The sequence below is a fragment of the Drosophila novamexicana genome, unplaced genomic scaffold (assembly GCF_003285875.2).
Source record: "Drosophila novamexicana strain 15010-1031.04,08,12 unplaced genomic scaffold, DnovRS2.1 tig00000387-arrow-pilon, whole genome shotgun sequence".
NCBI classification, from domain to species: Eukaryota; Metazoa; Arthropoda; class Insecta; order Diptera; family Drosophilidae; genus Drosophila; species Drosophila novamexicana.
The window spans coordinates 2,547,910-2,572,431 of NW_020824800.1; the positions used below are offsets into that span (position 1 = coordinate 2,547,910).

Sequence of the window (24,522 nt, forward strand, 5' to 3'; positions counted from 1 at the left end):
CCGAGAAATAATCATTAGTTCTCTGTTTTTCGATCCTTTCGCTTCGACTAGCTTCTAAATTTGTTTTAAAATTATTTTTTCCTTAAACTCTATCTAAGCCAAACTTTTCAAAGATGTGCGGAGGCGGTTGTGGTCCATGCGGAGGCTGTGGTCCCTGCGGAGGTTGTGGTCCTTGTAATCATTGGCCTTGCTGTGGCACGCACAGTCCGCTTTGCGGAGCTCCCTCCCCCACGGGTCTGGAATTGTTGTAATACATCACCAATCTATCCATTAAAGCTCGCGCTCGTCCGTTCCCTTCTTCGTTTAGCAGCCCGAGACTGCGCGTGCCACAGCATGGGTCATATAAAATCTTGAAGCTAGACTCTAATTGTTGATTCCCTTGAAGGCTGCTACTGTTGTCCCACTCGCTACTTGAAAAGGACGGACAATGCACCCTGTGTTTGGTGCGGACCATGCAAGGCTCACTGCTACAATACGCCACCGAAATGTTGTTGCTAGCGAGTCTCGCATATTGCGCCGACAGGTACTCATGCTATAGGAAAAATAGCCCTCATGGTATACGCCAAATAACCAGCTGCCCAATCCTAATCCTAATGTCAAAACCAAGTACAAATTCTGTAAGTAGCTGTTGTACATATGATATATTCATGGTATGCTTATTTGTTGGCTTCTCCAGGTGGATTTTGATGGACCAGCTCGTGAAGAAAGCGGTGGACGTTAAAGAAAACGGGATGGGGTCGGGTATAGTCAGTGAATGGTTGTTACTGTGAGCACTTTGGATGGAACAAATTTGGAAGCTAAGTTGAATCAAGAAAGAGAAAATTATGGCACGAAGATCAACTGCTTGAACAGGAGTAAACTATTCACAGAAGTTTCTGAATTTCTACAGGCAATTGTGGCGCTTCGAATCATTGCAATGCCATTTCAAATGGCATATACTTAAGCCAGGCTTCTATGCTTCCAAGCGAAGCGCTTTAAATGGAGTTGGCACAAATTCTGCGAATGCGACCTGAACAGGAAACGAATCGGAACACTTCATTGAATTTTAACAATTATTAAATTCAAAATTTTTAGTTATAACCTTTTGGCCTTCGTTTAAAATATATTTTGGAATCAACGTATTGCATTTCATTTTAAAAGGGCAATTCTTAATAAGGTACTGTAAGAAGGGTCTTGTGCTCGCCTTGGAATTATCCTGGGCTGTGCTTTATGACGTTTGAAAACGACATAGCTCCTTGCTATTTTGGCCGATTTGGGTCAAAATTTAGGTTATTATTTTGATGCCAATCGATAGTACTGATCCTTACGAGTCCAAAATGGTATTCAATTCCAAAATCTGACATTATTTGGCCGAGATATTCCAAAAAATCATCAAGAAAGGTTGACTACAAATGAATCGGTTTTGGGTCCACAACTTTGATAGTAGGGATCCGTACGAATTCAAAACGGTATAATATTTCAAAATCGGACGTTATTTAGCCGAGTTATTCAAAAAAAAAAATCAAAAAAAAAATCACCAATTGATAGTAGGGATCGCGCGGAGATATGACGTTTGAAAACGACATAGCTCCGCGCGGAGATATGACGTTTGAAAACGACATAGCTCCGCGCGGAGATATGACGTTTGAAAACGACATAATTCCCGCGGAGATATGACGTGTGAAAACGACATAATTCCCGCGGAGATATGACGTGTGAAAACGACATAATTCCCGCGGAGATATGACGTTTGAAAACGACATAATTCCCGCGGAGATATGACGTTTGAAAACGACATAACTCCGCCGTCGATCATCATGTCGAGATTATGTGGTTTTGAAAAGACATATCTCCTCCGCTCTAAAAGCGAAAATCAGACTTTTTTACCCGAGAGTTGTTTTCTAACGACATAATCTCGCGCAGATCAACGGAGAATCTATGTCGACTCTTTCGAATTACTTACCTGAACTGCCCGAAAAATTCCTCACAAATAAAAAAAAAACATCAGAATTGATTTATTTTTCAATATATTTATTTTGTTTCATAACATCGTATTTTCATTGCTTAATTATTATTTATATAGTTATTTAAAAAATATATATATTTTACAGCATTTAAATATTTAGTTTTTATTTTATGTATCTACACTTAGCGGGTATTATCCGGCGTTGCTAAAGATAAAGCTTGTCTGGTCCTTTCCAGCTTTTTTCCTTCTGTCCTCCTTTTTGAGAAGTTGTGACGGTATTTACCTGAAATAAATAATATTGAATATATTAAAAAAGTCGTCGCTCAAAAACTAGACAAAACGTTAATTAATCGGACATTATTTGGCCGAGATACTTAAAAAAATCATCAAAAAGGTGTACTTTACAAACGAATCGACTTTGGGTCCACAACTTTGTTTAAACTATCGATTTTTAATTTCTTTGAATGCCAATTGATAGTAGGGATCCGTACGAATTCAAAACGGTATAATATTTCAAAATCAGACGTTATTTAGCCGAGCTAATCAAAAAAAATCAGCAAAAAAGTTTTGATTTTCGAACCGACCCAGATTTTGATAAAAAACGTGATGTAACCCCTTGCTATTTTGGCCGATTTGGGTCAAAATTTAGTTTATTATTATTTTGATGCCAATCGGTAGTACTGATCCTTACGAGTCCAAAATGGTATACAATTCCAAAATCTGACATTATTTGGCCGAGATATTCCAAAAAATCATCAAGAAAGGTTGACTTTACAAATGAATCGATTTTGGGTCCACAACTTTGTTTAACCTATCGATTTTTAATTTCTTTGAATGCCAATTGATAGTAGGGATCCGTACGAATTCAAAACGGTATAATATTTCAAAATCAGACGTTATTTAGCCGAGCTATTCAAAAAAAATCAGCAAAAAAGTTTTGATTTTCGAACCGACCCAGATTTTGATAAAAAACGTGATGTAACCCCTTGCTATTTTGGCCGATTTGGGTCAAAATTTAGTTTATTATTATTTTGATGCCAATCGATAGTACTGATCCTTACGAGTCCAAAATGGTATACAATTCCAAAATCTGACATTATTTGGCCGAGATATTCCAAAAAATCATCAAGAAAGGTTGACTTTACAAATGAATCGATTTTGGGTCCACAACTTTGTTTAACCTATCGATTTTTAATTTCTTTGAATGCCAATTGATAGTAGGGATCCGTACGAATTCAAAACGGTATAATATTTCAAAATCAGACGTTATTTAGCCGAGCTATTCAAAAAAAATCAGCAAAAAAGTTTTGATTTTCGAACCGACCCAGATTTTGATAAAAAACGTGATGTAACCCCTTGCTATTTTGGCCGATTTGGGTCAAAATTTAGTTTATTATTATTTTGATGCCAATCGATAGTACTGATCCTTACGAGTCCAAAATGGTATACAATTCCAAAATCTGACATTATTTGGCCGAGATATTCCAAAAAATCATCAAGAAAGGTTGACTTTACAAATGAATCGATTTTGGGTCCACAACTTTGTTTAACCTATCGATTTTTAATTTCTTTGAATGCCAATTGATAGTAGGGATCCGTACGAATTCAAAACGGTATAATATTTCAAGTTATTATTCAACAATTCCAAAATCTGACATTATTTGGCCGAGATATTCCAAAAAATCATCAAGAAAGGTTGACTTTACAAATGAATCGATTTTGGGTCCACAACTTTTTTTAACCTATCGATTTTTAATTTCTTTGAATGCCAATTGATAGTAGGGATCCGTACGAATTCAAAACGGTATAATATTTCAAAATCAGACGTTATTTAGCCGAGCTATTCAAAAAAAATCAGCAAAAAAGTTTTGATTTTCGAACCGACCCAGATTTTGATAAAAAACGTGAACCCCTTGCTATTTTGGCCGATTTGGGTCAAAATTTAGTTTATTATTATTTTGATGCCAATCGATAGTACTGATCCTTACGAGTCCAAAATGGTATACCATTCCAAAATCTGACATTATTTGGCCGAGATATTCAAAAAAATCATCAAGAAAGGTTGACTTTACAAATGAATCGATTTTGGGTCCACAACTTTGTTTTACCTATCGATTTTTAATTTCTTTGAATGCCAATTGATAGTAGGGATCCGTACGAATTCAAAACGGTATAATATTTCAAAATCAGACGTTATTTAGCCGAGCTATTCAAAAAAAATCAGCAAAAAAGTTTTGATTTTCGAACCGACCCAGATTTTGATAAAAAACGTGATGTAACCCCTTGCTATTTTGGCCGATTTGGGTCAAAATTTAGTTTATTATTATTTTGATGCCAATCGATACTACTGATCCTTACGAGTCCAAAATGGTATACAATTCCCAAATCTGACATTATTTGGCCGAGATATTCCAAAAAATCATCAGGAAAGGTTGACTTTACAAATGAATCGATTTTGGGTCCACAACTTTGTTTTACCTATCGATTTTTAATTTCTTTGAATGCCAATTGATAGTAGGGGTCCGTACGAATTCAAAGCGGTATAATATTTCAAAATCAGACGTTATTTAGCCGAGCTATTCAAAAAAAATCAGCAAAAAAGTTTTGATTTTCGAACCGACCCAGATTTTGATAAAAAACGTGATGTAACCCCTTGCTATTTTGGCCGATTTGGGTCAAAATTTAGTTTAAATCGGACGTTATTTAGCCGAGTTATTCAAAAAAAATCATCAAAAAAGTTTTGATTTTCGAACCGACCCAGATTTTGATAAAAAACGTGATGTAACCCCTTGCTATTTTGGCCGATTTGGGTCAAAATTTAGTTTATTATTAATTTTTTGATGCCAATCGATAGTACTGATCCTTACGAGTCCAAAATGGTATACAATTCCAAAATCTGACATTATTTGGCCGAGATATTCCAAAAAATCATCAAGAAAGGTTGACTTTACAAATGAATCGATTTTGGGTCCACAACTTTGTTTAACCTATCGATTTTTAATTTCTTTGAATGCCAATTGATAGTAGGGATCCGTACGAATTCAAAACGGTATAATATTTCAAAATCAGACGTTATTTAGCCGAGCTATTCAAAAAAAATCAGCAAAAAAGTTTTGATTTTCGAACCGACCCAGATTTTGATAAAAAACGTGATGCAACCCCTTGCTATTTTGGCCGATTTGGGTCAAAATTTAGTTTATTATTATTTTGATGCCAATCGATAGTACTGATCCTTACGAGTCCAAAATGGTATACTATTCCAAAATCTGACATTATTTGGCCGAGATATTCAAAAAAATCATCAAGAAAGGTTGACTTTACAAATGAATCGATTTTGGGTCCACAACTTTGTTTTACCTATCGATTTTTAATTTCTTTGAATGCCAATTGATAGTAGGGATCCGTACGAATTCAAAACGGTATAATATTTCAAAATCAGACGTTATTTAGCCGAGCTATTCAAAAAAAATCAGCAAAAAAGTTTTGATTTTCGAACCGACCCAGATTTTGATAAAAAACGTGATGTAACCCCTTGCTATTTTGGCCGATTTGGGTCAAAATTTAGTTTATTATTATTTTGATGCCAATCGATACTACTGATCCTTACGAGTCCAAAATGGTATACAATTCCCAAATCTGACATTATTTGGCCGAGATATTCCAAAAAATCATCAGGAAAGGTTGACTTTACAAATGAATCGATTTTGGGTCCACAACTTTGTTTTACCTATCGATTTTTAATTTCTTTGAATGCCAATTGATAGTAGGGGTCCGTACGAATTCAAAGCGGTATAATATTTCAAAATCAGACGTTATTTAGCCGAGCTATTCAAAAAAAATCAGCAAAAAAGTTTTGATTTTCGAACCGACCCAGATTTTGATAAAAAACGTGATGTAACCCCTTGCTATTTTGGCCGATTTGGGTCAAAATTTAGTTTATTATTATTTTGATGCCAATCGATAGTACTGATCCTTACGAGTCCAAAATGGTATACAATTCCAAAATCTGACATTATTTGGCCGAGATATTCCAAAAAATCATCAAGAAAGGTTGACTTTACAAATGAATCGATTTTGGGTCCACAACTTTGTTTAACCTATCGATTTTTAATTTCTTTGAATGCCAATTGATAGTAGGGATCCGTACGAATTCAAAACGGTATAATATTTCAAGTTATTATTCAACAATTCCAAAATCTGACATTATTTGGCCGAGATATTCCAAAAAATCATCAAGAAAGGTTGACTTTACAAATGAATCGATTTTGGGTCCACAACTTTTTTTAACCTATCGATTTTTAATTTCTTTGAATGCCAATTGATAGTAGGGATCCGTACGAATTCAAAACGGTATAATATTTCAAAATCAGACGTTATTTAGCCGAGCTATTCAAAAAAAATCAGCAAGAAAGTTTTGATTTTCGAACCGACCCAGATTTTGATAAAAAACGTGATGTAACCCCTTGCTATTTTGGCCGATTTGGGTCAAAATTTAGTTTATTATTATTTTGATGCCAATCGATAGTACTGATCCTTACGAGTCCAAAATGGTATACAATTCCAAAATCTGACATTATTTGGCCGAGATATTCCAAAAAATCATCAAGAAAGGTTGACTTTACAAATGAATCGATTTTGGGTCCACAACTTTGTTTAACCTATCGTTTTTTAATTTCTTTGAATGCCAATTGATAGTAGGGATCCGAACGAATTCAAAACGGTATAATATTTCAAAATCAGACGTTATTTAGCCGAGCTATTCAAAAAAAATCAGCAAAAAAGTTTTGATTTTCGAACCGACCCAGATTTTGATAAAAAACGTGATGTAACCCCTTGCTATTTTGGCCGATTTGGGTCAAAATTTAGTTTATTATTATTTTGATGCCAATCGATACTACTGATCCTTACGAGTCCAAAATGGTATACAATTCCCAAATCTGACATTATTTGGCCGAGATATTCCAAAAAATCATCAGGAAAGGTTGACTTTACAAATGAATCGATTTTGGGTCCACAACTTTGTTTTACCTATCGATTTTTAATTTCTTTGAATGCCAATTGATAGTAGGGATCCGTACGAATTCAAAACGGTATAATATTTCAAAATCAGACGTTATTTAGCCGAGCTATTCAAAAAAAATCAGCAACAAAGTTTTGATTTTCGAACCGACCCAGATTTTGATAAAAAACGTGATGTAACCCCTTGCTATTTTGGCCGATTTGGGTCAAAATTTAGTTTATTATTATTTTGATGCCAATCGATAGTACTGATCCTTACGAGTCCAAAATGGTATACAATTCCAAAATCTGACATTATTTGGCCGAGATATTCCAAAAAATCATCAAGAAAGGTTGACTTTACAAATGAATCGATTTTGGGTCCACAACTTTTTTTAACCTATCGATTTTTAATTTCTTTGAATGCCAATTGATAGTAGGGATCCGTACGAATTCAAAACGGTATAATATTTCAAAATCAGACGTTATTTAGCCGAGCTATTCAAAAAAAATCAGCAAAAAAGTTTTGATTTTCGAACCGACCCAGATTTTGATAAAAAACGTGATGTAACCCCTTGCTATTTTGGCCGATTTGGGTCAAAATTTAGTTTATTATTATTTTGATGCCAATCGATAGTACTGATCCTTACGAGTCCAAAATGGTATACCATTCCAAAATCTGACATTATTTGGCCGAGATATTCAAAAAAATCATCAAGAAAGGTTGACTTTACAAATGAATCGATTTTGGGTCCACAACTTTGTTTTACCTATCGATTTTTAATTTCTTTGAATGCCAATTGATAGTAGGGATCCGTACGAATTCAAAACGGTATAATATTTCAAAATCAGACGTTATTTAGCCGAGCTATTCAAAAAAAATCAGCAAAAAAGTTTTGATTTTCGAACCGACCCAGATTTTGATAAAAAACGTGATGTAACCCCTTGCTATTTTGGCCGATTTGGGTCAAAATTTAGTTTATTATTATTTTGATGCCAATCGATACTACTGATCCTTACGAGTCCAAAATGGTATACAATTCCCAAATCTGACATTATTTGGCCGAGATATTCCACAAAATCATCAGGAAAGGTTGACTTTACAAATGAATCGATTTTGGGTCCACAACTTTGTTTTACCTATCGATTTTTAATTTCTTTGAATGCCAATTGATAGTAGGGGTCCGTACGAATTCAAAACGGTATAATATTTCAAAATCAGACGTTATTTAGCCGAGTTATTCAAAAAAAATCATCAAAAAAGTTTTGATTTTCGAACCGACCCAGATTTTGATAAAAAACGTGATGTAACCCCTTGCTATTTTGGCCGATTTGGATCAAAATTTAGGTTATTATTATTTTGATGCCAATCGATAGTACTGATCCTTACGAGTCCAAAATGGTATACAATTCCAAAATCTGACATTATTTGGCCGAGATATTCAAAAAAATCATCAAGAAAGGTTGACTTTACAAATGAATCGATTTTGGGTCCACAACTTTGTTTTACCTATCGATTTTTAATTTCTTTGAATGCCAATTGATAGTAGGGATCCGTACGAATTCAAAACGGTATAATATTTCAAAATCAGACGTTATTTAGCCGAGCTATTCAAAAAAAATCAGCAAAAAAGTTTTGATTTTCGAACCGACCCAGATTTTGATAAAAAACGTGATGTAACCCCTTGCTATTTTGGCCGATTTGGGTCAAAATTTAGTTTATTATTATTTTGATGCCAATCGATAGTACTGATCCTTACGAGTCCAAAATGGTATACAATTCCAAAATCTGACATTATTTGGCCGAGATATTCCAAAAAATCATCAAGAAAGGTTGACTTTACAAATGAATCGATTTTGGGTCCACAACTTTGTTTAACCTATCGTTTTTTAATTTCTTTGAATGCCAATTGATAGTAGGGATCCGAACGAATTCAAAACGGTATAATATTTCAAAATCAGACGTTATTTAGCCGAGCTATTCAAAAAAAATCAGCAAAAAAGTTTTGATTTTCGAACCGACCCAGATTTTGATAAAAAACGTGATGTAACCCCTTGCTATTTTGGCCGATTTGGGTCAAAATTTAGTTTATTATTATTTTGATGCCAATCGATACTACTGATCCTTACGAGTCCAAAATGGTATACAATTCCAAAATCTGACATTATTTGGCCGAGATATTCCAAAAAATCATCAAGAAAGGTTGACTTTACAAATGAATCGATTTTGGGTCCACAACTTTGTTTAACCTATCGTTTTTTAATTTCTTTGAATGCCAATTGATAGTAGGGATCCGAACGAATTCAAAACGGTATAATATTTCAAAATCAGACGTTATTTAGCCGAGCTATTCAAAAAAAATCAGCAAAAAAGTTTTGATTTTCGAACCGACCCAGATTTTGATAAAAAACGTGATGTAACCCCTTGCTATTTTGGCCGATTTGGGTCAAAATTTAGTTTATTATTATTTTGATGCCAATCGATACTACTGATCCTTACGAGTCCAAAATGGTATACAATTCCCAAATCTGACATTATTTGGCCGAGATATTCCAAAAAATCATCAGGAAAGGTTGACTTTACAAATGAATCGATTTTGGGTCCACAACTTTGTTTTACCTATCGATTTTTAATTTCTTTGAATGCCAATTGATAGTAGGGATCCGTACGAATTCAAAACGGTATAATATTTCAAAATCAGACGTTATTTAGCCGAGCTATTCAAAAAAAATCAGCAACAAAGTTTTGATTTTCGAACCGACCCAGATTTTGATAAAAAACGTGATGTAACCCCTTGCTATTTTGGCCGATTTGGGTCAAAATTTAGTTTATTATTATTTTGATGCCAATCGATAGTACTGATCCTTACGAGTCCAAAATGGTATACAATTCCAAAATCTGACATTATTTGGCCGAGATATTCCAAAAAATCATCAAGAAAGGTTGACTTTACAAATGAATCGATTTTGGGTCCACAACTTTTTTTAACCTATCGATTTTTAATTTCTTTGAATGCCAATTGATAGTAGGGATCCGTACGAATTCAAAACGGTATAATATTTCAAAATCAGACGTTATTTAGCCGAGCTATTCAAAAAAAATCAGCAAAAAAGTTTTGATTTTCGAACCGACCCAGATTTTGATAAAAAACGTGATGTAACCCCTTGCTATTTTGGCCGATTTGGGTCAAAATTTAGTTTATTATTATTTTGATGCCAATCGATAGTACTGATCCTTACGAGTCCAAAATGGTATACCATTCCAAAATCTGACATTATTTGGCCGAGATATTCAAAAAAATCATCAAGAAAGGTTGACTTTACAAATGAATCGATTTTGGGTCCACAACTTTGTTTTACCTATCGATTTTTAATTTCTTTGAATGCCAATTGATAGTAGGGATCCGTACGAATTCAAAACGGTATAATATTTCAAAATCAGACGTTATTTAGCCGAGCTATTCAAAAAAAATCAGCAAAAAAGTTTTGATTTTCGAACCGACCCAGATTTTGATAAAAAACGTGATGTAACCCCTTGCTATTTTGGCCGATTTGGGTCAAAATTTAGTTTATTATTATTTTGATGCCAATCGATACTACTGATCCTTACGAGTCCAAAATGGTATACAATTCCCAAATCTGACATTATTTGGCCGAGATATTCCACAAAATCATCAGGAAAGGTTGACTTTACAAATGAATCGATTTTGGGTCCACAACTTTGTTTTACCTATCGATTTTTAATTTCTTTGAATGCCAATTGATAGTAGGGGTCCGTACGAATTCAAAACGGTATAATATTTCAAAATCAGACGTTATTTAGCCGAGTTATTCAAAAAAAATCATCAAAAAAGTTTTGATTTTCGAACCGACCCAGATTTTGATAAAAAACGTGATGTAACCCCTTGCTATTTTGGCCGATTTGGATCAAAATTTAGGTTATTATTATTTTGATGCCAATCGATAGTACTGATCCTTACGAGTCCAAAATGGTATACAATTCCAAAATCTGACATTATTTGGCCGAGATATTCAAAAAAATCATCAAGAAAGGTTGACTTTACAAATGAATCGATTTTGGGTCCACAACTTTGTTTTACCTATCGATTTTTAATTTCTTTGAATGCCAATTGATAGTAGGGATCCGTACGAATTCAAAACGGTATAATATTTCAAAATCAGACGTTATTTAGCCGAGCTATTCAAAAAAAATCATCAAAAAAGTTTTGATTTTCGAACCGACCCAGATTTTGATAAAAAACGTGATGTAACCCCTTGCTATTTTGGCCGATTTGGATCAAAATTTAGTTTATTATTATTTTGATGCCAATCGATAGTACTGATCCTTACGAGTCCAAAATGGTATACAATTCCAAAATCTGACATTATTTGGCCGAGATATTCCAAAAAATCATCAAGAAAGGTTGACTTTACAAATGAATCGATTTTGGGTCCACAACTTTGTTTAACCTATCGATTTTTAATTTCTTTGAATGCCAATTGATAGAAGGGATCCGTACGAATTCAAAACGGTATAATATTTCAAAATCAGACGTTATTTAGCCGAGCTATTCAAAAAAAATCAGCAAAAAAGTTTTGATTTTCGAACCGACCCAGATTTTGATAAAAAACGTGATGTAACCCCTTGCTATTTTGGCCGATTTGGGTCAAAATTTAGTTTATTATTATTTTGATGCCAATCGATAGTACTGATCCTTACGAGTCCAAAATGGTATACAATTCCAAAATCTGACATTATTTGGCCGAGATATTCCAAAAAGTCATCAAGAAAGGTTGACTTTACAAATGAATCGATTTTGGGTCCACAACTTTGTTTAACCTATCGATTTTTAATTTCTTTGAATGCCAATTGATAGTAGGGATCCGTACGAATTCAAAACGGTATAATATTTCAAGTTATTATTCAACAATTCCAAAATCTGACATTATTTGGCCGAGATATTCCAAAAAATCATCAAGAAAGGTTGACTTTACAAATGAATCGATTTTGGGTCCACAACTTTTTTTAACCTATCGATTTTTAATTTCTTTGAATGCCAATTGATAGTAGGGATCCGTACGAATTCAAAACGGTATAATATTTCAAAATCAGACGTTATTTAGCCGAGCTATTCAAAAAAAAATCAGCAACAAAGTTTTGATTTTCGAACCGACCCAGATTTTGATAAAAAACGTGATGTAACCCCTTGCTATTTTGGCCGATTTGGGTCAAAATTTAGTTTATTATTATTTTGATGCCAATCGATAGTACTGATCCTTACGAGTCCAAAATGGTATACAATTCCAAAATCTGACATTATTTGGCCGAGATATTCCAAAAAATCATCAAGAAAGGTTGACTTTACAAATGAATCGATTTTGGGTCCACAACTTTGTTTAACCTATCGTTTTTTAATTTCTTTGAATGCCAATTGATAGTAGGGATCCGAACGAATTCAAAACGGTATAATATTTCAAAATCAGACGTTATTTAGCCGAGCTATTCAAAAAAAATCAGCAAAAAAGTTTTGATTTTCGAACCGACCCAGATTTTGATAAAAAACGTGATGTAACCCCTTGCTATTTTGGCCGATTTGGGTCAAAATTTAGTTTATTATTATTTTGATGCCAATCGATAGTACTGATCCTTACGAGTCCAAAATGGTATACAATTCCAAAATCTGACATTATTTGGCCGAGATATTCCAAAAAATCATCAGGAAAGGTTGACTTTACAAATTAATCGATTTTGGGTCCACAACTTTGTTTTACCTATCGATTTTTAATTTCTTTGAATGCCAATTGATAGTAGGGATCCGTACGAATTCAAAACGGTATAATATTTCAAAATCGGACGTTATTTAGCCGAGTTATTCAAAAAAAATCATCAAAAAAGTTTTGATTTTCGAACCGACCCAGATTTTTATAAAAAACGTGATGTAACCCCTTGCTATTTTGGCCGACTTGGGTCAAAATTTAGTTTATTATTATTTTGATGCCAATCGATAGTACTGATCCTTACGAGTCCAAAATGGTATACAATTCCAAAATCTGACATTATTTGGCCGAGATATTCCAAAAAATCATCAAGAAAGGTTGACTTTACAAATGAATCGATTTTGGGTCCACAACTTTTTTTAACCTATCGATTTTTAATTTCTTTGAATGCCAATTGATAGTAGGGATCCGTACGAATTCAAAACGGTATAATATTTCAAAATCAGACGTTATTTAGCCGAGCTATTCAAAAAAAATCAGCAAAAAAGTTTTGATTTTCGAACCGACCCAGATTTTGATAAAAAACGTGATGTAACCCCTTGCTATTTTGGCCGATTTGGGTCAAAATTTAGTTTATTATTATTTTGATGCCAATCGATAGTACTGATCCTTACGAGTCCAAAATGGTATACAATTCCAAAATCTGACATTATTTGGCCGAGATATTCCAAAAAATCATCAGGAAAGGTTGACTTTACAAATGAATCGATTTTGGGTCCACAACTTTGTTTTACCTATCGATTTTTAATTTCTTTGAATGCCAATTGATAGTAGGGATCCGTACGAATTCAAAACGGTATAATATTTCAAAATCGGACGTTATTTAGCCGAGTTATTAAAAAAAAATCATCAAAAAAGTTTTGATTTTCGAACCGACCCAGATTTTTATAAAAAACGTGATGTAACCCCTTGCTATTTTGGCCGACTTGGGTCAAAATTTAGTTTATTATTATTTTGATGCCAATCGATAGTACTGATCCTTACGAGTCCAAAATGGTATACAATTCCAAAATCTGACATTATTTGGCCGAGATATTCCAAAAAATCATCAAGAAAGGTTGACTTTACAAATGAATCGATTTTGGGTCCACAACTTTTTTTAACCTATCGATTTTTAATTTCTTTGAATGCCAATTGATAGTAGGGATCCGTACGAATTCAAAACGGTATAATATTTCAAAATCAGACGTTATTTAGCCGAGCTATTCAAAAAAAATCAGCAAAAAAGTTTTGATTTTCGAACCGACCCAGATTTTGATAAAAAACGTGATGTAACCCCTTGCTATTTTGGCCGATTTGGGTCAAAATTTAGTTTATTATTATTTTGATGCCAATCGATAGTACTGATCCTTACGAGTCCAAAATGGTATACAATTCCAAAATCTGACATTATTTGGCCGAGATATTCCAAAAAATCATCAGGAAAGGTTGACTTTACAAATGAATCGATTTTGGGTCCACAACTTTGTTTTACCTATCGAATTTTAATTTCTTTGAATGCCAATTGATAGTAGGGATCCGTACGAATTCAAAACGGTATAATATTTCAAAATCGGACGTTATTTAGCCGAGTTATTCAAAAAATCTCATCAAAAAAAATTTGATTTTCGAACCGACCCAGATTTTGATAAAAAACGTGATGTAACCCCTTGCTATTTTGGCCGATTTGGGTCAAAATTTAGTTTATTATTATTTTGATGCCAATCGATAGTACTGATCCTTACGAGTCCAAAATGGTATACAATTCCAAAATCTGACATTATTTGGCCGAGATATTCCAAAAAATCATCAAGAAAGGTTGATTTTACAAATGAATCGATTTTGGGTCCACAACTTTTTTTAACCTATCGATTTTTAATTTCTTTGAATGCCAATTGATAGTAGGGATCCGTACGAATTCAAAACGGTATAATATTTCAAAATCAGATGTTATTTAGCCGAGCTATTCAAAAAAAATCAGCAAAAAAGTTTTGATTTTCGAACCGACCCAGATTTTGATAAAAAACGTGATGTAACCCCTTGCTATTTTGGCCGATTTGGGTCAAAATTTAGTTTATTATTATTTTGATGCCAATCGATAGTACTGATCCTTACGAGTCCAAAATGGTATACAATTCCAAAATCTGACATTATTTGGCCGAGATATTCCAAAAAATCATCAAGAAAGGTTGACTTTACAATTGAATCGATTTTGGGTCCACAACTTTGTTTAACCTATCGATTTTTAATTTCTTTGAATGCCAATTGATAGTAGGGATCCGTACGAATTCAAAACGGTATAATATTTCAAGTTATTATTCAACAATTCCAAAATCTGACATTATTTGGCCGAGATATTCCAAAAAATCATCAAGAAAGGTTGACTTTACAAATGAATCGATTTTGGGTCCACAACTTTTTTTAACCTATCGATTTTTAATTTCTTTGAATGCCAATTGATAGTAGGGATCCGTACGAATTCAAAACGGTATAATATTTCAAAATCAGACGTTATTTAGCCGAGCTATTCAAAAAAAAATCAGCAACAAAGTTTTGATTTTCGAACCGACCCAGATTTTGATAAAAAACGTGATGTAACCCCTTGCTATTTTGGCCGATTTGGGTCAAAATTTAGTTTATTATTATTTTGATGCCAATCGATAGTACTGATCCTTACGAGTCCAAAATGGTATACAATTCCAAAATCTGACATTATTTGGCCGAGATATTCCAAAAAATCATCAAGAAAGGTTGACTTTACAAATGAATCGATTTTGGGTCCACAACTTTGTTTAACCTATCGTTTTTTAATTTCTTTGAATGCCAATTGATAGTAGGGATCCGAACGAATTCAAAACGGTATAATATTTCAAAATCAGACGTTATTTAGCCGAGCTATTCAAAAAAAATCAGCAAAAAAGTTTTGATTTTCGAACCGACCCAGATTTTGATAAAAAACGTGATGTAACCCCTTGCTATTTTGGCCGATTTGGGTCAAAATTTAGTTTATTATTATTTTGATGCCAATCGATAGTACTGATCCTTACGAGTCCAAAATGGTATACAATTCCAAAATCTGACATTATTTGGCCGAGATATTCCAAAAAATCATCAGGAAAGGTTGACTTTACAAATTAATCGATTTTGGGTCCACAACTTTGTTTTACCTATCGATTTTTAATTTCTTTGAATGCCAATTGATAGTAGGGATCCGTACGAATTCAAAACGGTATAATATTTCAAAATCGGACGTTATTTAGCCGAGTTATTCAAAAAAAATCATCAAAAAAGTTTTGATTTTCGAACCGACCCAGATTTTTATAAAAAACGTGATGTAACCCCTTGCTATTTTGGCCGACTTGGGTCAAAATTTAGTTTATTATTATTTTGATGCCAATCGATAGTACTGATCCTTACGAGTCCAAAATGGTATACAATTCCAAAATCTGACATTATTTGGCCGAGATATTCCAAAAAATCATCAAGAAAGGTTGACTTTACAAATGAATCGATTTTGGGTCCACAACTTTTTTTAACCTATCGATTTTTAATTTCTTTGAATGCCAATTGATAGTAGGGATCCGTACGAATTCAAAACGGTATAATATTTCAAAATCAGACGTTATTTAGCCGAGCTATTCAAAAAAAATCAGCAAAAAAGTTTTGATTTTCGAACCGACCCAGATTTTGATAAAAAACGTGATGTAACCCCTTGCTATTTTGGCCGATTTGGGTCAAAATTTAGTTTATTATTATTTTGATGCCAATCGATAGTACTGATCCTTACGAGTCCAAAATGGTATACAATTCCAAAATCTGACATTATTTGGCCGAGATATTCCAAAAAATCATCAGGAAAGGTTGACTTTACAAATGAATCGATTTTGGGTCCACAACTTTGTTTTACCTATCGATTTTTAATTTCTTTGAATGCCAATTGATAGTAGGGATCCGTACGAATTCAAAACGGTATAATATTTCAAAATCGGACGTTATTTAGCCGAGTTATTAAAAAAAAATCATCAAAAAAGTTTTGATTTTCGAACCGACCCAGATTTTTATAAAAAACGTGATGTAACCCCTTGCTATTTTGGCCGACTTGGGTCAAAATTTAGTTTATTATTATTTTGATGCCAATCGATAGTACTGATCCTTACGAGTCCAAAATGGTATACAATTCCAAAATCTGACATTATTTGGCCGAGATATTCCAAAAAATCATCAAGAAAGGTTGACTTTACAAATGAATCGATTTTGGGTCCACAACTTTTTTTAACCTATCGATTTTTAATTTCTTTGAATGCCAATTGATAGTAGGGATCCGTACGAATTCAAAACGGTATAATATTTCAAAATCAGACGTTATTTAGCCGAGCTATTCAAAAAAAATCAGCAAAAAAGTTTTGATTTTCGAACCGACCCAGATTTTGATAAAAAACGTGATGTAACCCCTTGCTATTTTGGCCGATTTGGGTCAAAATTTAGTTTATTATTATTTTGATGCCAATCGATAGTACTGATCCTTACGAGTCCAAAATGGTATACAATTCCAAAATCTGACATTATTTGGCCGAGATATTCCAAAAAATCATCAGGAAAGGTTGACTTTACAAATGAATCGATTTTGGGTCCACAACTTTGTTTTACCTATCGAATTTTAATTTCTTTGAATGCCAATTGATAGTAGGGATCCGTACGAATTCAAAACGGTATAATATTTCAAAATCGGACGTTATTTAGCCGAGTTATTCAAAAAATCTCATCAAAAAAAATTTGATTTTCGAACCGACCCAGATTTTGATAAAAAACGTGATGTAACCCCTTGCTATTTTGGCCGATTTGGGTCAAAATTTAGTTTATTATTATTTTGATGCCAATCGATAGTACTGATCCTTACGAGTCCAAAATGGTATACAATTCCAAAATCTGACATTATTTGGCCGAGATATTCCAAAAAATCATCAAGAAAGGTTGATTTTACAAATGAATCGATTTTGGGTCCACAACTTTTTTTAACCTATCGATTTTTAATTTCTTTGAATGCCAATTGATAGTAGGGATCCGTACGAATTCAAAACGGTATAATATTTCAAAATCAGATGTTATTTAGCCGAGCTATTCAAAAAAAATCAGCAAAAAAGTTTTGATTTTCGAACCGACCCAGATTTTGATAAAAAACGTGATGTAACCCCTTGCTATTTTGGCCGATTTGGGTCAAAATTTAGTTTATTATTATTTTGATGCCAATCGATAGTACTGATCCTTACGAGTCCAAAATGGTATACAATTCCAAAATCTGACATTATTTGGCCGAGATATTCCAAAAAATCATCAAGAAAGGTTGACTTTACAAATGAATCGATTTTGGGTCCACAACTTTGTTTAACCTATCGATTTTTAATTTCTTTGAATGCCAATTGATAGTAGGGATCCGTACGAATTCAAAACGGTATAATATTTCAAAATCAGACGTTATTTAGCCGAGTTATTCAAAAAAAATCATCAAAAAAGTTTTGATTTTCGAACCGACCCAGATTTTGATAAAAAACGTGATGTAACCCCTTGCTATTTTGGCCGATTTGGGTCAAAATTTAGTTTATTATTATTTTGATGCCAATCGATAGTACTGATCCTTACGAGTCCAAAATGGTATACAATTCCAAAATCTGACATTATTTGGCCGAGATATTCAAAAAAATCATCAAGAAAGGTTGACTTTACAAATGAATCGATTTTGGGTCCACAACTTTGTTTTACCTATCGATTTTTAATTTCTTTGAATGCCAATTGATAGTAGGGATCCGTACGAATTCAAAACGGTATAATATTTCAAAATCAGACGTTATTTAGCCGAGCTATTCAAAAAAAATCAGCAAAAAAGTTTTGATTTTCGAACCGACCCAGATTTTGATAAAAAACGTGATGTAACCCCTTGCTATTTTGGCCGATTTGGGTCAAAATTTAGTTTATTATTATTTTGATGCCAATCGATACTACTGATCCTTACGAGTCCAAAATGGTATACAATTCCCAAATCTGACATTATTTGGCCGAGATATTCCAAAAAATCATCAAGAAAGGTTGACTTTACAAATGAATCGATTTTGGGTCCACAACTTTTTTTAACCTATCGATTTTTAATTTCTTTGAATGCCAATTGATAGTAGGGATCCGTACGAATTCAAAACGGTATAATATTTCAAAATCAGACGTTATTTAGCCGAGCTATTCAAAAAAAATCAGCAAAAAAGTTTTGATTTTCGAACCGACCCAGATTTTGATAAAAAACGTGATGTAACCCCTTGCTATTTTGGCCGATTTGGGTCAAAATTTAGTTTATTATTATTTTGATGCCAATCGATACTACTGATCCTTACGAGTCCAAAATGGTATACAATTCCCAAATCTGACATTATTTGGCCGAGATATTCCAAAAAATCATCAAGAAAGGTTGACTTTACAAATGAATCGATTTTGGGTCCACAACTTTTTTTAACCTATCGATTTTTAATTTCTTTGAATGCCAATTGATAGTAGGGATCCGTACGAATTCAAAACGGTATAATATTTCAAAATCAGACGTTATTTAGCCGAGCTATTCAAAAAAAAATCAGCAAAAAAGTTTTGATTTTCGAACCGACCCAGATTTTGATAAAAAACGTGATGTAACCCCTTGCTATTTTGGCCGATTTGGGTCAAAATTTAGTTTATTATTATTTTGATGCCAATCGATAGTACTGATCCTTACGAGTCCAAAATGGTATACAATTCCAAAATCTGACATTATTTGGCCGAGATATTCAAAAAAATCATCAAGAAAGGTTGACTTTACAAATGAATCGATTTTGGGTCCACAACTTTGTTTAAAAAAAATCAGCAAAAAAGTTTTGATTTTCGAACCGACCCAGATTTTGATAAAAAACGTGATGTAACCCCCTTGCTATTTTGGCCGATTTGGGTCAAAATTTAGTTTATTATTATTTTGATGCCAATCGATAGTACTGATCCTTACGAGTCCAAAATGGTATACAATTCCAAAATCTGACATTATTTGGCCGAGATATTCCAAAAAATCATCAAGAAAGGTTGACTTTACAAATGAATCGATTTTGGGTCCACAACTTTGTTTAACCTATCGATTTTTAATTTCTTTGAATGCCAATTGATAGTAGGGATCCGTACGAATTCAAAACGGTATAATATTTCAAAATCAGACGTTATTTAGCCGAGCTATTCAAAAAAAATCAGCAAAAAAGTTTTGATTTTCGAACCGACCCAGATTTTGATAAAAAACGTGATGTAACCCCTTGCTATTTTGGCCGATTTGGGTCAAAATTTAGTTTATTATTATTTTGATGCCAATCGATATTACTGATCCTTACGAGTCCAAAATGGTATACAATTCCAAAATCTGACATTATTTGGCCGAGATATTCCAAAAAATCATCAAGAAAGGTTGACTTTACAAATGAATCGATTTTGGGTCCACAACTTTGTTTAACCTATCGATTTTTAATTTCTTTGAATGCCAATTGATAGTAGGGATCCGTACGAATTCAAAACGGTATAATATTTCAAAATCAGACGTTATTTAGCCGAGCTATTCAAAAAAAATCAGCAAAAAAGTTTTGATTTTCGAACCGACCCAGATTTTGATAAAAAACGTGATGTAACCCCTTGCTATTTTGGCCGATTTGGGTCAAAATTTAGTTTATTATTATTTTGATGCCAATCGATAGTACTGATCCTTACGAGTCCAAAATGGTATACAATTCCAAAATCTGACATTATTTGGCCGAGATATTCAAAAAAATCATCAAGAAAGGTTGACTTTACAAATGAATCGATTTTGGGTCCACAACTTTGTTTAACCTATCGATTTTTAATTTCTTTGAATGCCAATTGATAGTAGGGATCCGTACGAATTCAAAACGGTATAATATTTCAAAATCAGACGTTATTTAGCCGAGCTATTCAAAAAAAATCAGCAAAAAAGTTTTGATTTTCGAACCGACCCAGATTTTGATAAAAAACGTGATGTAACCCCTTGCTATTTTGTCCGATTTGGGTCAAAATTTAGTTTATTATTATTTTGATGCCAATCGATAGTACTGATCCTTACGAGTCCAAAATGGTATACAATTCCAAAATCTGACATTATTTGGCCGAGATATTCCAAAAAATCATCAAGAAAGGTTGACTTTACAAATGAATCGATTTTGGGTCCACAACTTTGTTTAACCTATCGATTTTTAATTTCTTTGAATGCCAATTGATAGTAGGGATCCGTACGAATTCAAAACGGTATAATATTTCAAAATCAGACGTTATTTAGCCGAGCTATTCAAAAAAAATCAGCAAAAAAGTTTTGATTTTCGAACCGACCCAGATTTTGATAAAAAACGTGATGTAACCCCTTGCTATTTTGGCCGATTTGGGTCAAAATTTAGTTTATTATTATTTTGATGCCAATCGATAGTACTGATCCTTACGAGTCCAAAATGGTATACAATTCCAAAATCTGACATTATTTGGCCGAGATATTCCAAAAAATCATCAAGAAAGGTTGACTTTACAAATGAATCGATTTAGGGTCCACAACTTTGTTTAACCTATCGATTTTTAATTTCTTTGAATGCCAATTGATAGTAGGGATCCGTACGAATTCAAAACGGTATAATATTTCAAAATCAGACGTTATTTAGCCGAGCTATTCAAAAAAAATCAGCAAAAAAGTTTTGATTTTCGAACCGACCCAGATTTTGATAAAAAACGTGATGTAACCCCTTGCTATTTTGGCCGATTTGGGTCAAAATTTAGTTTATTATTATTTTGATGCCAATCGATAGTACTGATCCTTACGAGTCCAAAATGGTATACAATTCCAAAATCTGACATTATTTGGCCGAGATATTCCAAAAAATCATCAAGAAAGGTTGACTTTACAAATGAATCGATTTTGGGTCCACAACTTTGTTTAACCTATCGATTTTTAATTTCTTTGAATGCCAATTGATAGTAGGGATCCGTACGAATTCAAAACGGTATAATATTTCAAAATCAGACGTTATTTAGCCGAGCTATTCAAAAAAAATCAGCAAAAAAGTTTTGATTTTCGAACCGACCCAGATTTTGATAAAAAACGTGATGTAACCCCTTGCTATTTTGGCCGATTTGGGTCAAAATTTAGTTTATTATTATTTTGATGCCAATCGATAGTACTGATCCTTACGAGTCCAAAATGGTATACAATTCCAAAATCTGACATTATTTGGCCGAGATATTCCAAAAAATCATCAAGAAAGGTTGACTTTACAAATGAATCGATTTAGGGTCCACAACTTTGTTTAACCTATCGATTTTTAATTTCTTTGAATGCCAATTGATAGTAGGGATCCGTACGAATTCAAAACGGTATAATATTTCAAAATCAGACGTTATTTAGCCGAGCTATTCAAAAAAAATCAGCAAAAAAGTTTTGATTTTCGAACCGACCCAGATTTTGATAAAAAACGTGATGTAACCCCTTGCTATTTTGGCCGATTTGGGTCAAAATTTAGTTTATTATTATTTTGATGCCAATCGATAGTACTGATCCTTACGAGTCCAAAATGGTATACAATTCCAAAATCTGACATTATTTGGCCGAGATATTCTAAAAAATCATCAAGAAAGGTTGACTTTACAAATGAATCGATTTTGGGTCCACAACTTTGTTTAACCTATCGATTTTTAATTTCTTTGAATGCCAATTGATAGTAGGGATCCGTACGAATTCAAAACGGTATAATATTTCAAAATCAGACGTTATTTAGCCGAGCTATTCAAAAAAAATCAGCAAAAAAGTTTTGATTTTCGAACCGACCCAGATTTTGATAAAAAACGTGATGTAACCCCTTGCTATTTTGGCCGATTTGGGTCAAAATTTAGTTTATTATTATTTTGATGCCAATCGATAGTACTGATCCTTACGAGTCCAAAATGGTATACAATTCCAAAATCTGACATTATTTGGCCGAGATATTCCAAAAAATCATCAAGAAAGGTTGACTTTACAAATGAATCGATTTTGGGTCCACAACTTTGTTTAACCTATCGATTTTTAATTTCTTTGAATGCCAATTGATAGTAGGGATCCGTACGAATTCAAAACGGTATAATATTTCAAAATCAGACGTTATTTAGCCGAGCTATTCAAAAAAAATCAGCAAAAAAGTTTTGATTTTCGAACCGACCCAGATTTTGATAAAAAACGTGATGTAACCCCTTGCTATTTTGGCCGATTTGGGTCAAAATTTAGTTTATTATTATTTTGATGCCAATCGATAGTACTGATCCTTACGAGTCCAAAATGGTATACAATTCCAAAATCTGACATTATTTGGCCGAGATATTCAAAAAAATCATCAAGAAAGGTTGACTTTACAAATGAATCGATTTAGGGTCCACAACTTTGTTTAACCTATCGATTTTTAATTTCTTTGAATGCCAATTGATAGTAGGGATCCGTACGAATTCAAAACGGTATAATATTTCAAAATCAGACGTTATTTAGCCGAGCTATTCAAAAAAAATCAGCAAAAAAGTTTTGATTTTCGAACCGACCCAGATTTTGATAAAAAACGTGATGTAACCCCTTGCTATTTTGGCCGATTTGGGTCAAAATTTAGTTTATTATTATTTTGATGCCAATCGATAGTACTGATCCTTACGAGTCCAAAATGGTATACAATTCCAAAATCTGACATTATTTGGCCGAGATATTCCAAAAAATCATCAAGAAAGGTTGACTTTACAAATGAATCGATTTTGGGTCCACAACTTTGTTTAACCTATCGATTTTTAATTTCTTTGAATGCCAATTGATAGTAGGGATCCGTACGAATTCAAAACGGTATAATATTTCAAAATCAGACGTTATTTAGCCGAGCTATTCAAAAAAAATCAGCAAAAAAGTTTTGATTTTCGAACCGACCCAGATTTTGATAAAAAACGTGATGTAACCCCTTGCTATTTTGGCCGATTTGGGTCAAAATTTAGTTTATTATTATTTTGATGCCAATCGATAGTACTGATCCTTACGAGTCCAAAATGGTATACAATTCCAAAATCTGACATTATTTGGCCGAGATATTCAAAAAATCATCAAGAAAGGTTGACTTTACAAATGAATCGATTTTGGGTCCACAACTTTGTTTAACCTATCGATTTTTAATTTCTTTGAATGCCAATTGATAGTAGGGATCCGTACGAATTCAAAACGGTATAATATTTCAAAATCAGACGTTATTTAGCCGAGCTATTCAAAAAAAATCAGCAAAAAAGTTTTGATTTTCGAACCGACCCAGATTTTGATAAAAAACGTGATGTAACCCCTTGCTATTTTGGCCGATTTGGGTCAAAATTTAGTTTATTATTATTTTTATGCCAATCGATAGTACTGATCCTTACGAGTCCAAAATGGTATACAATTCCAAAATCTGACATTATTTGGCCGAGATATTCAAAAAAATCATCAAGAAAGGTTGACTTTACAAATGAATCGATTTTGGGTCCACAACTTTGTTTAACCTATCGATTTTTAATTTCTTTGAATGCCAATTGATAGTAGGGATCCGTACGAATTCAAAACGGTATAATATTTCAAAATCAGACGTTATTTAGCCGAGCTATTCAAAAAAAATCAGCAAAAATGTTTTGATTTTCGAACCGACCCAGATTTTGATAAAAAACGTGATGTAACCCCTTGCTATTTTGGCCGATTTGGGTCAAAATTTAGTTTATTATTATTTTGATGCCAATCGATAGTACTGATCCTTACG

The 24,522-nt window shown here is 33.2% G+C and overlaps 2 protein-coding genes across 3 annotated transcripts in view; one reads left to right on the forward strand and one right to left on the reverse strand.

Annotated features, from left to right (window-relative positions):
- The first annotated feature begins 26 nt into the window (after positions 1–26).
- LOC115759706 (male-specific sperm protein Mst84Da-like) lies at positions 27–811 on the forward strand. The gene is made up of 3 exons (XM_030700707.1): positions 27–162; positions 386–617; positions 677–811. Exons 1-2 carry the CDS (start codon positions 114–116, stop codon positions 496–498), a joined length of 162 nt encoding a protein of 53 aa, XP_030556567.1. The 5' UTR covers positions 27–113; the 3' UTR covers positions 499–617; positions 677–811.
- Positions 812–2,097: 1,286 nt separating this feature from the next.
- Positions 2,098–24,522, reverse strand: part of LOC115759701 — a 39,436-nt gene continuing 17,011 nt past the window's right edge. For both annotated transcript variants that reach the window (XM_030700703.1, XM_030700700.1), the window contains exon 4: positions 2,098–2,228. The gene's annotated coding sequence lies outside the window, so the exon portion shown is untranslated. The remainder of the gene's footprint in view (positions 2,229–24,522) is intronic.

Excerpts from the sequence above, each read along its gene's own strand:
- LOC115759706 (XM_030700707.1), top strand. The coding sequence starts at position 114 with ATGTGCGGAGGCGGTTGTGGTCCATGCGGAGGCTGTGGTCCCTGCGGA. Across the intron at positions 163-385 it reads AGGCTGTGGTCCCTGCGGAG|GCTGCTACTGTTGTCCCACT; the intron begins GTTGTGGTCCTT and ends ATTCCCTTGAAG.